The sequence below is a fragment of the Rhineura floridana genome, chromosome 22 (assembly GCF_030035675.1).
Source record: "Rhineura floridana isolate rRhiFlo1 chromosome 22, rRhiFlo1.hap2, whole genome shotgun sequence".
Lineage (NCBI taxonomy): Eukaryota > Metazoa > Chordata > Lepidosauria > Squamata > Rhineuridae > Rhineura > Rhineura floridana.
The window spans coordinates 16,918,934-16,935,312 of record NC_084501.1 but is presented as its reverse complement, the minus strand read 5'-3'; the positions used below and the strand labels follow the sequence as shown (position 1 = coordinate 16,935,312).

General features: G+C 47.7%; 1 protein-coding gene across 3 annotated transcripts; it reads right to left on the bottom strand.

Moving 5' to 3' along the window:
• Window positions 1-4,176: 4,176 nt before the first annotated feature.
• Window positions 4,177-16,170, bottom strand: S100A16 (S100 calcium binding protein A16). 3 transcript variants are annotated; one of them, XM_061606275.1, is made up of 4 exons: window positions 16,045-16,170; window positions 8,739-8,973; window positions 6,062-6,240; window positions 4,177-4,827 (listed from the first exon to the last, which is right to left on the bottom strand). In XM_061606275.1, exons 3-4 carry the CDS (start codon window positions 6,218-6,220, stop codon window positions 4,663-4,665), a joined length of 324 nt encoding a protein of 107 aa, XP_061462259.1. In that variant the 5' UTR covers window positions 6,221-6,240; window positions 8,739-8,973; window positions 16,045-16,170; the 3' UTR covers window positions 4,177-4,662. The 3 variants fall into 3 exon arrangements, with proteins under 3 accessions (XP_061462259.1, XP_061462258.1, XP_061462260.1); XM_061606274.1 differs by lacking the exon at window positions 8,739-8,973 and having other exon boundaries at window positions 16,045-16,161; XM_061606276.1 differs by lacking the exons at window positions 8,739-8,973; window positions 16,045-16,170 and adding an exon at window positions 7,865-7,957.
• Window positions 16,171-16,379: the final 209 nt, after the last annotated feature.

Sequence of the window (16,379 nt, the reverse complement as noted above, 5' to 3'; positions counted from 1 at the left end):
TGGGGCCAGAGGCAGACATGAGCAGGACACAAACGTCAGTTTCACTTTGGTACAGTAGGCTAGTTTTTCTACATTATTTTCACAAGCATATGCATTTTTATACATGCTTTATCCTAATATATGCCTTTTTGTACATATAACTTGATGGGAGACTTTTTGCACTGCAAAATTCAGAGAAGGGCGAATTTCAACGTCTGACTCTGTTTTGGTGCTCGGATTGTTTTGAAAAGCCCAAATTAGGTATGTTTGCCTTGAAATGCAAACATTGTAAAAATGGCCCCTGCCTTGAAACAATGAAGGGTGTGGTTTGTGGGTTTTTTTACATTGTGATGGTCACTGCCTAGAAGATCTGATAGTTTCGGTTCTCTCCATTTCTCTCTTTTCCAATCTTAAATTCAGTTCTCCACATTTCTGCAGAAAAGTGCAATTTTTTTTAATTAAAAAAACCCTCATGAAAATTCTCCAGCATTTTAGCTCAAGTTTCTGCGGATCAACACATTTTTATCTGCAGCTTCGACAAATGTACACATTTTTGGTAAGCCATCTCTCTGAATATAATGCATCCTGGCATGTTACTTTCACTCATATATTCATTTTATGCACATCTATTCGTTTCCCCAAACATATGCCGTTTTGTAAAACTTGTTTGGTTTGGCAAAGTGCGTTGCAACATTCACATAAGTGTGGATTTTGCAGGATGGCAGGTGAGCCTCTCCACTCTTTGACCAAATGACTCAGCTCAACCCAGCAGTGTGCAGAACGAGCCGGATGCCTGTGGGGTGTGTGTGTGTGATGACTCACCCAAGACACACACACCCTTGTCAGATTTGCCAGGAGACAAATGGGAGGCAGGAACCTTCCTTCCCCTCTTGCTGGTTTGATCGGCAAGCAAGCAAGGGGTTGCTTGGGCCCATCATGACAAATACCCAAGCTGTCTAAAGGTTGGGCCGGCTGCTGAAGGGAGTTGTGAGCTCTCTTGCTCAGCAGTCCAGGGTGGAAAGGAACTGGGGGGGGGGTCTAAGCAGTGGAGGCTGGTCCATTAGGGCAAATGGAGCGCCGCCCTACCAACCTCAGTCTGCCCTCAGCCAGCCCCTGCCTGCCTGTCTTCTTACTGACAACCAGTCCAGGGGGTGGCCCTGCTTGTAGTGTTTGTCCTCCTCCTATATCTCAGGGTTACCCCTGTGCGCTCAGCAGGGAAGAGGATAAGGACGGGACTAGAATGATTTGGCTCTGCTTGTCAATGGGCTCTGGCTCCACCTATCACTGGCTCTGGCTCCACCCACTGTTGGGGTCTGTGCCTTCCGCCCCACCAATCCCATTGGGCACCAGCCACCACTGGGTCTAAGGCAAAGGGGTGCCTTTTAAGGAGAGTGAGGGAGACACAATCCTACACACACACACATACACACACGGACACGGACACACATGTACACGCACACACACACAGAGCCTTCGCTCTGTTTTTCTTGTGCTTCCCCCTTTGATGCTATCTTAGAGTGTCATCTTCTGGGGACTCCTCTGTCGTATGTTTAACACTGCTGAAGACTAGCTCAGTGATAGTTCATCTGCCGACAGTCCCGGGTTCAATCTCCAGGTAGGGCTGGGAATTGTCCCCATGTCTGAAACCCTGGAGAGCTGCCAGTCAGGAGGAGGAAGGGGGCAAAACTAGAATCAGCTGGCTCCGCCTCTCATTGGCTGTGGCTTCACCTATTGTTGGGCTCCCTGCCTTCCGCCCCACCAGTTCTGATGGGCAGCAGTGCCTGATGCTGCCACCCCCCCTACACCCCTAAAAACAAACCCTGAAAAGGTACCCCTGTCAGAGATGGTGTGTGCATGTGCGAAGGTGATAGGAGTTGCTGATTCCATCTTATCTCCAGATCAGCCAATACTGGTGGGAGCTGTAGTCCAAATCAGCAGGAGAGCACCAGGTTGGGGAAGTCTGCTCCAGATGTAGTCTGAAATCTGCTCCATGGGGAGCCTTTATAGCCTCCTCAGTTCTGAGAGTCAGCTTCAAATCCCTGCTCGGCTCAGGAGGTGTCAGGAAGGCTTCTGAGCATGTACAGAGCATCCCTCTCCAATGAGTAATAACCATTAGCTCCCACATACCTGATGATTAGGAGCTGGGCTACCGGGTTACAGAGTGTTTTTTTTTAAAAAAAAATATATGCAGGAAGCCATTTCAGAATGGGTGTTGGTGCTAGTAGAACAGAGAGAGCGATTGGCTTGCCTTGTGCTGCCACCTAGTGTTGCCCATGGCTCACTGCAAGAATTGGGCGGGGATGTTGCGCATTCACCAGGGAAGGCACTGGGAGGTGCCACTGTGCCTTTAGAAACTCCCTGCTGCCCTCTGGTGCTCAGGACCAGAACTGCATGAACATGTCCTTTTGTTAAATGTGCTCCTGATTCCAGAAAGCTCATCTTGGATCTTTAACACGGTTTACCATGGGGATGGGGAACCTATGGCTCTCCACAGGGTCCTCATCCGTGTGTGTGTGTAATTTTCATGCCTCTAAACTCCAGGTTGCCAATGTTAGTTCTCCTTGGAGTAAACCCATCAGAAATAATGGACGTGACCCATTTAGGTCCATTAATTTCAACAAATGCACCCTGAATATCAGGATGAGAAAATCGATCCATTTTGGTTTCTCTCTGTTCCTCATTTTTCCAGTCGTAAGTTCAGTCCTTCCACATTTCCATATTGGTGATTCCCCCCCCCTTAAAGACTCCATGAAAATTTGCCAGAACTTTAGTGTGCATTTCTCCCAATGCACACATTTCCCCATGCTATCTTGCTTAATATGTACACATTTCTCCAAACAGGATTCATTTTGGTATTCTGGTTTCACCCGTATATGCATTTTTCTGCACACTTTAACCCAGTGAATGCATTTTTGTATCCATTCCTTGGCTGGATAACTGTATTACAAAATTCAGAGAAGGGCAAATTCTGAAGGCTGAAAGTATGTTTCAGCTTACACGGTGTTTCAGAAAATGCAAACTCAGTTGATTTGCCTTTAAATTTCTCCCCCTTAACATTTAAGGCACATCCAACGCACTTTTAAACCACATGACTTCCCCCAAAGAGTTCTGGGAAATGTGTTTTTCCCCTCACAGAGCTACAACTTCTCGGCACCCTTAACAAACTACTGTTCCCAAAATTCTTTAGGGGAAGTTGTGTGCTTTAAACATGCATTTGATGTGCTTTAAACGATAGCCTGATCCTCCGTGGATTTGCCTAATCCTCTTTTAAAACTGGTGCCCTCCCTATCTCTCCTGAGAGCGAATCACATCGTTTTAACAATGCGCTGTTACTTAAACTATTCAAGAGCACAGACTGGCATGAACACAGAGCTACGATCCCTAGAGTGGTTTGACAATTGACCCCTCTTCCCAGGGAACTCTGGGGACCATAGTTCTGCAAGGGGAATAGAGGGGGTCCCCTAACAAGTTCCCAAGATTCTTTGGGGAAAGCTATGAATGTGAAAGTGGTAGTCAAGTGCTTTAAATATATGGTGTGGATGTGGCCATAGACTGGAAACAGACTGATAATTTCCTACATTGGGCTCTTATATTCACTACCTCTGTTGTTTTTAAAGCTCTTTCCATGGTGTTTCACTCTATAATTTTCTGCCCTCTTATCCCTGTTATCTCCTGGTCAGTGATCTTTGTTCCTCTCCCCCAACCTTCTTCAACCTGTTGCCCTCCAAAGCTCAAAGCTTTAGACTGCTATAGCAAACTGCTATATCCTTCATAAAACTGGAACTCAGGATCACTTGAAGAAGATGTTCAGCAATAGAATTGAGGCAGACCAAGGGAAATACACCTTCACCCAATACGTGGTTAACTTGGGGAACTCATTGCCACAAGGTATGGCGATGGCTCAGGTGTCTTTGAAAAAAAGGGCTAGGCCAATGCATGGAGGAAGAGAGGCTTGTCAGAATAGCCAAGTTAGCTAAATAGAACTTCCATGGTCAGGGGCAGAATATCTTGCTGGAGACAGGGAAAGGTCAGCGCCTTTGTGCCTGACTGGCTTTGGAGCATCTGGGAACAGAATGAGGAAACTAGACAAACTTTTTGTTCTGATCCAGAAAGGCAATGGCCTCAGTGAGGGCAAGGAGCTTGTTCAAGAAAGGTTATGAAGAAAGGAGAGGCGCTCATGTGACTCTGACACGCTGATCCAACTCCAGGCTTTATTGAAACGCTATTCACAGTCTGACAGCTGTTGTATCCTCATGACACATTGACACCCTCACCCCCCCACACACACTGCCCATCACCCAGACACGATATCCCAAGTGTTGCCATCGAAAGGAATTAAAGGGATGGACAGATCATTTCCATAGAGAGTTCCCCATTCCCAAACCCTCTGGAGAGTTCAGCTTCATGCGGATATGCCGACGGGACGTGTCATGAGCAGCCCAGCCAGCAGGGGGAGCTGGAACAATGGCAAGGTTAAGGCAGGGAGTCGGACGGCCGCAGTGGGGCAGCAGAATTAGTCCGCACTTTCAAGGAGCTGCCCAAGGTGCTTTGGCTCCTTGAAAGTTCAGACTAAAACCCGGAGCGGATTCCCCTGCCCCGCTGACATGGAGCTGCCAGATACCACTAGATACGAGGTGGTGGTGGTAGAGGCTGGCTTTCTCTGTTATTTGTCCCAGGGGCTCTCTACTTGGTGAACTTCACGCTCTCCTCCTGCTGCCGGATCAGGCAGGAGATGGGGCTGGCGATGCCCCCAATCAGGTTCCAGTACTCGTCGAAGCTGATCTGCCCGTCGCGATTCTCATCCAGGTCGCAGATCAGCTTGTCCGCCGCCTGCTTGTTCTTTGTGTCCTGGAGGTGGGAGGGGAGAGAGGAGGAAGACGAAGGGATGACTCAGGTGAGGAAAGCAAGGATGGAGGCCGTTGAGCCGAAGGGTGTCGAAACCTCCACGGCTCACTCACCTCGCCAAAAAATAAAAAATAAATCACTGTCTCGTATCCTTTTGTCTGCAAAAGTGGATATGTAGTGCTTTCCAAGAGGATTCCCCACTCTCTTTAATAGTTGGGCCGCAGGCGAGTTTGACTCTGAGCCTAAGTGTGCAATATTCCCTCTTCTGGCTATTTCACTTTGGTACCATGGTATTGCTTATCATAGCTCACATGTTACTTGGCATCCTAGCCTAAATGTTTTAGCATGTGTTTTTAAATTGCTTTTTTTAAAATGTGTTTTTAACATTTGTATATTAGTTTTTAATGTTTTTAATTGTTGTAAACTGCTCAGAGAACTTTGGCTATGGGGCGGTACATAAATGCAATTAATAATGATGATGATGATGATGATGATGATGATGATGATGATAAAGTGCCCAATATACCCTCTTCAGGCCACCTTGCCATTGCACTTTGGTGCCATACTATTGCTTATCATGGCCCACATGTTAGTTTGCCTCCTGACCTAAGGGTGCAATAGTCCCCCTTCAGGCCATCTGGCTATTTCACTTGGGTGCCATACTATTGCTTATAGTTTGCTGACTGACATCTTACTTTCCCCTTCTGGCCACCTGGCTATTGCACTTGGGTGCCTTCTGTTGCTTACCATTGCTTTCTGACTGGCTTATTAGCCAGACAAGCAACGGTTATGTAAAGCAAAGCAAGAGCCTGCCATTAGGTGCAATAACAAGCCCGTCAGTCTCCACTCTAGATGGAGAAGCAATTATAACAAGAGCCTGGCATTTTATCTAACAGCCATTACAGACAGGGACATGGATAAACAATAATAAGCCAGTCAATGCTTAGATGGGGAACAGCAAGATGCAATAATAATAGGAATCATATGTGCAATAGCCAGACAGGCTGCACTTAAATAAGAGAGATCCGCAGCTCACTGATAGAGCATCTGCTTTGTGTCCAGAAGGTCCCCAGTTCAATCCCCAACGGCATCTCCAGGTAGGCCTGGGATAGAGGACCTGCCTGAAACCCCGAAGATCTGCTGCCAGTCAGTGTTGGAAATATTGAACTAGATGGCCCAATGGTCTGACCTGGCATAAGGTAGCTTCCTAGGTACCCTCCTTTGCCTCTCATCTCACCGTCAGCATGTGGTTGAGCTCGTGGCTGAGCATCTTCCGGAAATCGCCCTTGCTGATCCCGCGCCGTTTCGTGCAACAGCACCCTTTGCCAGCGTATTTGTTGTAGTTTTTCACCAGCGTATCGATGGCCCACTCCAGCTCAGAGGGGTCGCCAGCCATGGTCTCTTCTCCCTTGGCTCCTGCAAGGAGAACGGAGGCATGTCATTCACAGATCAGAACATGCGAATCTGTCTAAAATGGCCTCCTAAAATTGTCCCACCCGAAGCCCCGTCCCTATGTTAGCACCTCTTTGTCTCCCGCACATTGTCCTGGACGGAGCATCATCCTAGGATGGGTGGGTGAGACTTTTTCAACCCAAGGGCTACATTGACTCACAAATAACCTTCCAGGGGCCGCATGCCGGCGGTGGGCAGGGACCAGGAGCAAAAGCGGGTGGAGCAAAATATGTGACTTCTTCCTTTGTACGGTAGGCCACATCCCACCCTGGCAAAAGTGAGAGTTTTCTAAATGCGCACTCCCCCCTCCAGCTTCCTTTCAGGCAAGCAAGAAGCGCAATCGCAGTTCAAGGACACAGCCATGCAAAAGCATGGCGGGGGCAGGGCGAAAGCAGTGCTGGTGAGGGGTGTGGCCTGGAGAGAGTTTCGAGGGCCAGACAGGGAGGTCTGGAGAGCCGCATTTATAGGACTACTACTCTGCCCAGGAAGCTCAATAATCCTTCGAGCAGCTTTCCCCAACCTTTGGCTCCCCAATTGTTGCTGGACTCCAACTCCCATCAGCCCCAGCCAGCAGGGGCAATGCTCAGGAACGATGGGAAATGTGGTCCAGCAACATCTGGGGAGCCAAAGGTTGGGAGAGGCTGCCTTAGAGGGATGTGTGACACTGTCCTCCACGTGGCCCAAACAAAGCACAAAAGAAAGCTGGTCTTGAAAGCTGCGGGAAGGCCTTTGCTGCAGGAATGTTGTTAAGGTATAGCCCTAGCCGGGGGGGGGGCAGAGTAAGACTTCAGACTTTTGCAGCAGACCCCAGATCCTTTGCCCCCCCTTTTTGACTTAGTTTTTAAAATTATGTCATTTTCATGGTTTACATCATATCCTGAAGAGCACCTCTTCACCCTGGCCTTTGACACTATAGTTTAGGACTTGACTGTAATTCGTACTGCATTTTCATTGTTATAGCACATCCTGGGACTTTATAGTTGAAGGGTGGGTAAGAAATTTAATAATACTAATAGTAATAGTAATAGTAGTAGTAATAGGGCAGCTGGGTGCACTGCAAAGTGTATCAGTGGTGAAACCTCAGCCATTCGCCATCTTAATTTCCCAGAGGCATCGGCACATATAAACTAGCATCTGCAAATTTGTGGGCCTGTGCCCAGAATCATTGAGCTACCTTGCGATGCCGCTCCCTTCCGCCCCACCTAATCAACTCATTAGAATACAAGAAGAGCCCTGCCGGATCAGGCCAAAGGCCTCTCTACTCCAGCAGCCACCTTCCCCCAGTAGCCAATCAGATGAATCTGGGAGATCCCCAAGCAGGGCGTGAGCACAATCGCCCTCTCCAGCTGTTATCCCCCAGCGACTCGTTTTCAGAGACACGATGCCTCTGATCCTGGGAGGTATAATGTATAGCCAGCGCTCTTTTGCTACCTTAGGGAAGTGCGTGGGACACTGAGGACTAGTGGATTAGATGAAACGGTGTACGATTGGCTCTGAATTTATGATAAAACAGCATGCATTCCCAGCGGCATTGTACCATATGTTCCCCCGAGGTGGCCGAGGCCAGATGAACAATGTGAGTCTTTACCTGCAGAAGCCAGTTTTGTCCCTCCGAAGACCCCTCTCCTCACTTTTTTTTTTTTTTTAAAAATCAAAGTCCAGAGCTGCGTTTGTAAGAACAAAGGGGAAACAATCAAGGTGCTCAGAGTACTTCAGCAATGGAAGTTCCACAAAGCGGTTTTTGCCTTTTCAGGATGGGCTTACGTCACAGGATGCAACGCCACCCGGAATTTGATTTTTTGTTTAAATCCAGGATAAGAGGGCGGGAGTTGGTCTCATTGTTTTACTCAGCCCTTTCCTGAGCTGGCCGTCACTTTCTGGATCATAAAAAAAATACAGTGTTTTCTCAGGTCTCCCTTCATATATGACATCCTGTTCAGGATGGAAATGCATGCAAATTCCGCCCAACTGGGCTGGCCATTGAATCTTACTTTAGTAATGGCAATGGGACAATATTCTCCGTTGCCCCTGAGTGGAGCCCAGTAACTTAGGAGCTGCACAACAGGCTGCATGGAATTCCCACAGATCTGACCTCCAACAGAAGTTACGAGACACGACTAACGTAGGCCCCTTAATTTCAGGTCTTAGTTGGATACAACTTTTGGACGTGCCGTGAGTAATCATACTGAATGAATACATGCTTAGCACAAAATATATAATGGGGGTTGTTTGTTTTTAAATGACTGCTCAAATTTATTTGTTCTTTTCCAAATGTCTGCTTAAGCGGCTTGCCTTTCGCTGCCCACAGCACACCCGCTGGTGTGGACGGAAGGTAGCAGGATGATGGAGAGATGATGGACTTAAAAAAAAACAAAAAACCCAGAGTGCCATGTCCCCAGCAGTGTGGAAAGTCCGCTGCAATTCCACTAGTAGCTTAGAGGAGGAGAACATCAACTTATTACCGCGGAGAGCTGGTCCTGTCTGGAAGCAGCCCGCGCCCTAGAGTGGGCCTCGATATTCACGCCACTTTGGGGACCCCCGGACTGGTCCGTGGCGGTTGCGCAAGAGATACCACGCCAATAGAAGGACGGATGGACGGATGGGAAGATGGCTGGATGGAAAGACAGACTGGTGGGAAGAAGGCCGGAAGCATGGAAGGACAAGGGAGGGGGCAATTCTAAGCGGCATCGCTCCTTCCTGTAGAAGAGAAGCGAGAGCATGGTTTACCTACCATGCGCAGAAGCCCAGCTGTGTGATTTGTGCTGACACATTTGCCCGCTTCCCTGAGCCAACGTGTGCCAAGGGGCACTGGAGGCTGGTCCGTTAGGGTGAAGGGGGCACTGCCCCCCAGTGCACCAACCTCGGTCTGCCTTCTGCCAGCCCCCACCTGCCTGCCCTCTTACAAGCAGTGAGTCTGGGGGGCGGCCCTGGCTGTCAGCTTCGTCCTCCTTACTCAGCGCTGGCCTTCGGAGAACTCATCAGGGTGGAGGACGGCAACCAAGCCCAAATCAGTTGGCTCTGGTTCCACCTGCTGTGGGCCTCCCTGCCTTCCGCCCCACCAGTCCCAAAGGTCAGCAGCCAACGTGGTTAAAGTGAAGTGGCATTAAGAGATGGGGAAGAGAGAGGGCAAGCCACGAGGAGCAAGAAGGGCCAAGTAGGGCTACCGTGGCTTTGGGAGCGGGGGCAGGGAGCGAGGGGAGAGCTGTTACTGGGCCAGCGAGATGCTGGGATGGGAAGGGTAAGGCAGCCTCCAGCATCCTGTAATGAAAAAGTCCACATTAGGATTGCCGGAGGAATCCCGTAGGGTTTCATTCATAAAACAACCCCTGCAAAACCTGGCAGAAATGATGGAGATGATTTCCCCAGTTGGTGGCAATTTTCTGTCCCGAGGGAACCTTCCGCTCCATTCAGCTCCTTGCTGAGGTTTGCCATCATGGCATTGCTCCCATCCCTCCTCCCTGTCCTAGGAATTCCTGCTCTTGTTTTAGGAGAGCGTCGCCCTTAGATAACACTCTGCTTGTGAGCCCATGACACCTCACCACCGACTGCATCGCTCCTGGCTGATAATACAGGAAAGCGTAGGAGGCCCGGGCCATGCCCGCCGTGAGAGGAAACAAGGGCAGGTGCCTAACAACTCTTGCCCAACCACCAAAGATCCGGTCTCTCCGGCCTGTCCTGACTTTACAGAGGAGCGTTTCGAGCATCTTGATGCAGATCGCAGCACCCTACAAAGTAGCCGTGTGTGCGAGGTGGAGAGAGAGAGAGAGAAATGAGTGGCGGCTGATGTCTAGGAGAATCGGTGGGGCAGCAGACAAGGAGGCCGGCAATAGTGGAGTCTGAGCCACTCACAGGCAGAGCCAACTCATCCTAGTTTTGTCCTCATCCTCTCCTGCTGAGTTGTACAAGGGGGACACTGAGGATGGGGGGAAGAGGGCCAAGCGGACAGGCAGGGCCACTCTCTGAACGGCTTGCAAGTAAGAAAGCAGGTAGGCTTGGAGGAATCGAGACTGAGGCGGGTGGGGCAGCTCTGCGTTTGCCCTAATGGACCAGCCTCCGTTGTCTGGGGGAACAAAGCAGAAGGGAGCGGCTGCTTGGCTTCTAGTGCAGCAGTAGCCAACCTGGTGCCCTCCATATATGAGCCCCACCCAGCAGCCAGCTGGGCCTATGCCAGGGACGAGGGACAGGATTTGTGGCCTTCCAGAAGTTGCTGGACTACAACTCCCATCATCCCCGTTAAGCAGCTATGCTGGCTGGGCCTACACACACACACACACACACTTAGGGCAGAATTTGGTCCCCTGGCATTTTCTTTAACGGAGCAGAGGGATGGAGCAAAAGTTTTCCACTGCAAGGCAGGGTGAAGCACAGCAGCCCAGGTGTGCGAGCTCTACAGGTGTCGGTCGTGATCTGAGCCACTCGAGCAAGAAAGGACTTGCTCGTATCTCCCCGGCGGGTTCCTCCGTTCCTTCACCCCACCCCTCCCCCGTGTCAGGCATGCACTCCTATGGCGGATTTAATTTCCCAGCTCATGTTAAGAGCATAAGAACGCCAGCCTGGTTGCTGGTTCAGGCCATAAAGGCCCATCTAGTCCAGCATCCTCTTCTCACAGTGGCCAGCCGGAAGCCCCCAACTCTCACCACATGAGATTCCCAGCCCCTAAAATGTACTGCCTCTGACTGTGGAGGCAGAACATAGCCATCTCAAGGCTAATAGCCATTGGTAGGCGTATCCGCCATTAATTTGTCTAATCCCCTTTTAAATCCATCCCAAGTCGGGGACCGTCGCTGCCTCTTGTGGAAGCGAACTCCGTAGCTTAGCTATGCACTGCAGGAAGACGTCCTTCCTTTTGTCTGTCCTGAATCCTCCAACATTCAGCTTCATTGGGTGTCCCTGAGTTCTAGCGTTATGAGAGAGGGAGAAAAACTTTTCTCAGTCCGCTTTTGCGATGCCGTGCATCATTTGACACACTTCTACCACGTCTCCTCTCGCTCGGCTTTTCTGTAAATTTAAAGAGCCCCAACGGTGGCGACCTTTCTCATAGGGGAGTCACTCCATCCCCTTGATCGTTTTGGATGCCTGTTTCTCAATCGTTTCCAGCTCTACGATATCTTTTCTAGGTGAATTGAGCAGAACCTTTTGCCTTTGCTGCAGTCGTTATCGGCCAATATGAGAAACTCCAAATCCTTTTGGATGGTGCTACACTTCGATTATATCATCTTATTCTGGCATCACAGCAGGGAACCCGTAGAAGCAGTCGAAGAAAAAAAGTCATAGCACGCTAAGAGCACCCTGCCAAGTTTCTTCGCCCGGCTGTGAATCCACCTCCAAATTCCCGCTTTATTATTTAACGCTCGTCAGCATTTTTCATTTTTAACCAGGCTCCTGATGAAGTACAACACCCTAGATTCCTTTCTGCCTCCAGTTTTTCTGCTTCAATTACTGCTTCCAATTTAGTCATAATTTTGCCCCAATTTGAAGCAAATCAGCTGGGCCTCAAACCATACTTTTCCTTATTTTACCTTTCGGGATGTACCTTTTTAAAGCCTTTTTAAAAACACACGCACATACACATACAAGGTGTATTATTCTTGCGTTTTTATCCTGGTGCAGAAGACCAAACAGTCCATGGCAAACTCAGTGGCTACACATCTGCCCGTGCCTCATCTTTTTTTCAAAAATAATTTCAAGTGAAAAGGTTATTTCTTGCAGCCTCCAAGCCTACTGTTTATCAGTTTGTTAAGTTGCTTTGAGCACCGATAATGGACTTGTTGGAGCGTAAGTATTTTAAATGCATTATCGGTGCTCAAAGCAACTTAACAAACTGATACACAGTTCCTTAATAGACTGATAAAGGTAGGCCTGGAGGCTGCAAGAAAGATCCCTAAGATCCTTAGGGATGGGCGAGAAATTTGATTCAGTTCACATTTAAAGCAGAATCTATCAAATTCGCACTTTGGGGAACCACATGAGAACCGAAACACAGCCATCCTTCGAAATCCGTACTTATTTGAATTGTGTGAGACAGTTCTCCAATCAAAGAATGCTTATGAAAATTCATATATTAGGGGAAAGTGTGCATAAAAATGAATATTTTAGTGAAAATAACACACAAGAATACATTATATAAGGAGAAATTGCAAAAATGAGTATATTAGCCAAAATGGCATACAAAAATGTGTTTATTTGGAGAAATTCATACTAAAATGCTGAAGAATTTTCATGAGGATTTTTAAAATATAAAAATTGCAAATTGCTGCAGAAATGTGGAGATCTGAATTTAAGACTGGAAAAACGAGAAACTGAGAGAACCAAAATCTTTCCATCCCTACTATGAATTAATGAGTCAAAAGCAGTAACTTTTTTTTAAAAAAAAAAGATCACTACATAATGAACCATCAAAGCAACCGATGGAAAAACTTGGGGACAAGTTTAAGCTTGATCGACCAAATCCACAGCAGTCTAACAGAAAACTCAAATAAAGAATAGTCTTCACTTGCTGCCTAGCTACGTAGGGATTTCATTGGGAAGGGTGTTTGAAAGGCACGGCCCCACTTCTGAGAAGGTCCCCCTCCCCATACCAGTTGAATCCTACACCTATTTCAACAAGGCTGTGTCGATAGCTTTGTATGAAATTTCACAGAAGTTCTGAAACGTGACAGCTTTTCAGTTACAAAAGGAGCGTCAAGAAATTGGCATGCATCTGACCATTCAAAAGAAATAGCTGGCACCATCTTAAGCATCTGGTTGGCCACTGTGAGAAGAGGATGCTGGACTAGATGTGCCATTGGCCACTGATCCAGCGAGCTCTTCCCCATGTTTCAGGAAGTAGCATCAGAAATATTGTTTCCTTGAGTGGGTGTCTTATATCTCAGCTCCTGCCAGTCTCTAAGTTGGGATTTTTAGAAAGGCTGGAAAAGTCAGTGGAAAGATCAAACTGGAAAAATTAGGTACTGCCATAACTCAGTAGAAGAAGAGGGCATGTTTTGGATGTGGAAGAATGAGGAATGGATGAATTTGTCAATTTTGGTTTCTCAGTTTTCCAATCTTAAGTTCAGATTTCCATATTTCCACCTCCGTTTGAAGATTTTATTTTTTAAAAAAAAGTTCTCATGAAAATTCATAAGCATTTTAACGCAAAATTTCTCCTTTACATGCAATTTTGCCTAATGGAAACTTATTTTTTTTGCAGACCATTTCCCCCTTAAAGTAATGCAATTGTGCTTGATATTTTCTCTACTATATACATTTTTATGCACACTCAACTCCAGAATATCCATTTTTGCATGCATCGCTTGGCTAGAGAATTGCGCTGCAATATTCGGAGAAGTGCAAATTTCAAAACAGCATTTCAGTTCACATATTGTTTCCAAAAGTATTGGCAATTAGGTAGGGTCATCTTTAAATGGGAATTTCTTTTCCATCCCAAGGAAGCACTTAAGTTCAATTCCTGACATCTCCAGACAAGAGTGGGGAAAATGTCTGCCAGAAACTCTGCAGAACTGCTTTCGGTATGGTGCAGAGAGCTAAATTTATTTTATAGGGTTCGGTCATCATGAGGAACAAAAAGGATCGATATTATGACTGATTACATTTTCTCGATCAAATTGTCAGCCTACACTGCCTTCAGTATCTAAAGGGTGGGCGAATCTGTCAATTTCATTTTCATTTCCTCTTGGTTTCCCTTTTTAAAAACTATTTTTTCTTTCAAGTCCTCATGAAAATTCATCAGCTCTTTAGTGCAAATTTCTCCTAATATCCACATGCTTATGTGCAATTTTTGCCTCCTATACACATTTTTGAATCGGTCGCTCTGTGAGGGGTAAAGTTACAGTTCCCAGGATTCCTTGGGGAGGAAATGTGTTTTAAATGCATGGTACGTTGTTGTTGTGCTATGGCTAATTTCAGTCTTGTGGATTTCAATGGGACTCGTGCAGGTAAATTGCCCCTGGACCCAACTCCAGAAAACCAACATTTTTTTAAAAAAAGCAGCAAAATGTGTCACATCAACAGCAGTGTCTGTTTCAGCCATTCCGTTTCAAAAACAAAAGTCGCACAGAAAATACAAAAGTTGTCACTTGGTATCTTCATTCTAACAAAGGTCTGGTCTGATCGTTCTCCATGAGCAGCTGAACCCACAGCTATGAATGTAAGAACATGTTGCTGGGTTCTAACTCGCATCATCCATGCTGCCTGGGTCTGAGGGGAGTCCCACAACCTCTGGAAAACCTCAGGACCCCAATCTCAGGACCCATGCCTGAGACCTAGAGCTGGGGGTGTGCCATGAAGTGACCAGATTTGCTGATGAAGTGGCATTATTCAGGGTGGTCGAAACTAAAACACAGTTGCCCCAAGCTCTTTAAAGATCTTTCCAAATGAGGCGAAAGGGGCACTTAATAAGAACTTCAGAAGAGCCTTAATAAGAACTTCAGAAGGCCCATCTAGTCCAGCATCCTGTCTTCACAATGGCCAGGCCCAGTGGCTCTGAGAAGCAGGATCTGAAAGCAATAGCGTTCTCCCCATTTGAAATTCCCAGTGACTGGTATTTGGAGTGGAGGGACAACATAGCTATTGTAGTGACACCACAGAGAAAACCTTTGGCCTGAGCCCCACAACGTCTTATGACATGCCATGGAGGACTAAAGATGCGTTTCTGCAGAAGACCTCAAGAAAAGGAGGGGGGGAGAGAGAGATCCTGCTGTTTCTTAGGCTGCAATCCTATACCAGAGAATCATAGAACAGCAGAATTGGAAGGGGCCCATCAAGCCATCGAGTCCAACACTCTGCTCAGTGTAGGAATCCAAACTAACCCATTAACTAACTTGGGCATAAGCCCCATGGAACTCATTGGGACTTTACTTCTGAGTAGACATGTATATAATTGCACTGTCAGTGTATCTTTTTCTCTGCCTCCGTCTGCATCATTTGTCTCAACGCACCCATCCTGGCAACGGCCGTAGTATGCAGAAGGTCCCAGGGTTGATCCCTGATATCTCCAGCTTGTTCTGGAAAGCCACTGGCCAGTGAGGTTTGGCAATACTGAACTAGATGGACCAATGGTCTGATTTGGTAGGAGGTCGCTTCTAATGCCCCTATTTATAAACCAGCCCTTTTTTCAGAACATGAGGACTGGAAACCTACTATTATATTTAAGGGAAGGGCCATAGCTCAGTGGTAGAACATCTGCAGAAGGTCCCAGGTAGGACTGGGAATGTCCCCCGCCTGAAATCCCGGAGATTAGTGTGGGCCATAATGAGCTGGCATGCTCTGACCTCGTATAAGACAGCTTCCTAAGTTCCTAGAGTACACTGATCGGTGAGCCTTTCCCGATGGAAAGATCTGATGACTGGCCTCAGCTCTGCAAAAGCTTAACCCCCGTCAGTGGGCTTCAGGGATTCCAGTTACAGAAATTAAGGAGACCACGTGAGGATGAAGTTGGCCCACCCCAACTCAAGACTTGGGAAGGAGCTTCCTCAAACACCTGCTCTGGGCGCTTTCTTTCTGCAATTTTGATTCCTTCTCCCCCCCCCGGTCTCTTTTGTCCCAGATCTTTTGACTTCCGTCTGCACGTCGGCCCCAGTGAGGCTGGTTTGCTTCACCAGGACCTGTAGAGGCACGTCCTCCTGTTCAGAAGGCCCTTGCCTACATTCCGAGCTCCTTTGCCGCAAAACCGACACAAACCCTGCATTTGGTCGTAAGGCCCTCTTAAGGAAGCCTCTCTGCATCCATCTGACGGGCAATGGGACAAGGCTGTGATGGACCTCTCCTTACCTTGCATGACTGTGGCTTGTGTGGCGTGTGTTCTGTCTGCCAAAAACTCCTGCTACCGTCTGTCTGTCTTGTTCCGGCTCCTCCTGTGTTGGCTGGGCTGAGGCTATATGAGATAAGGCGCCTCCCACCTCTTACGTTTACTCACTACCTGCATCACGAGGCCGGCTCCAACTTCCATTTAAAGAGAAACATTCCCTCCCCGCACACAGACACTTTTAGACAGACTTTTTGGGGCGTTCCTCCAGGTAGGGCTCAGCAACTCACCTGGCACTGGAAGAGGTGGACAAGCAAGAGAGTGCTCCGATTGCAAAATTGGAGGATCCTGCCTTCTTCGG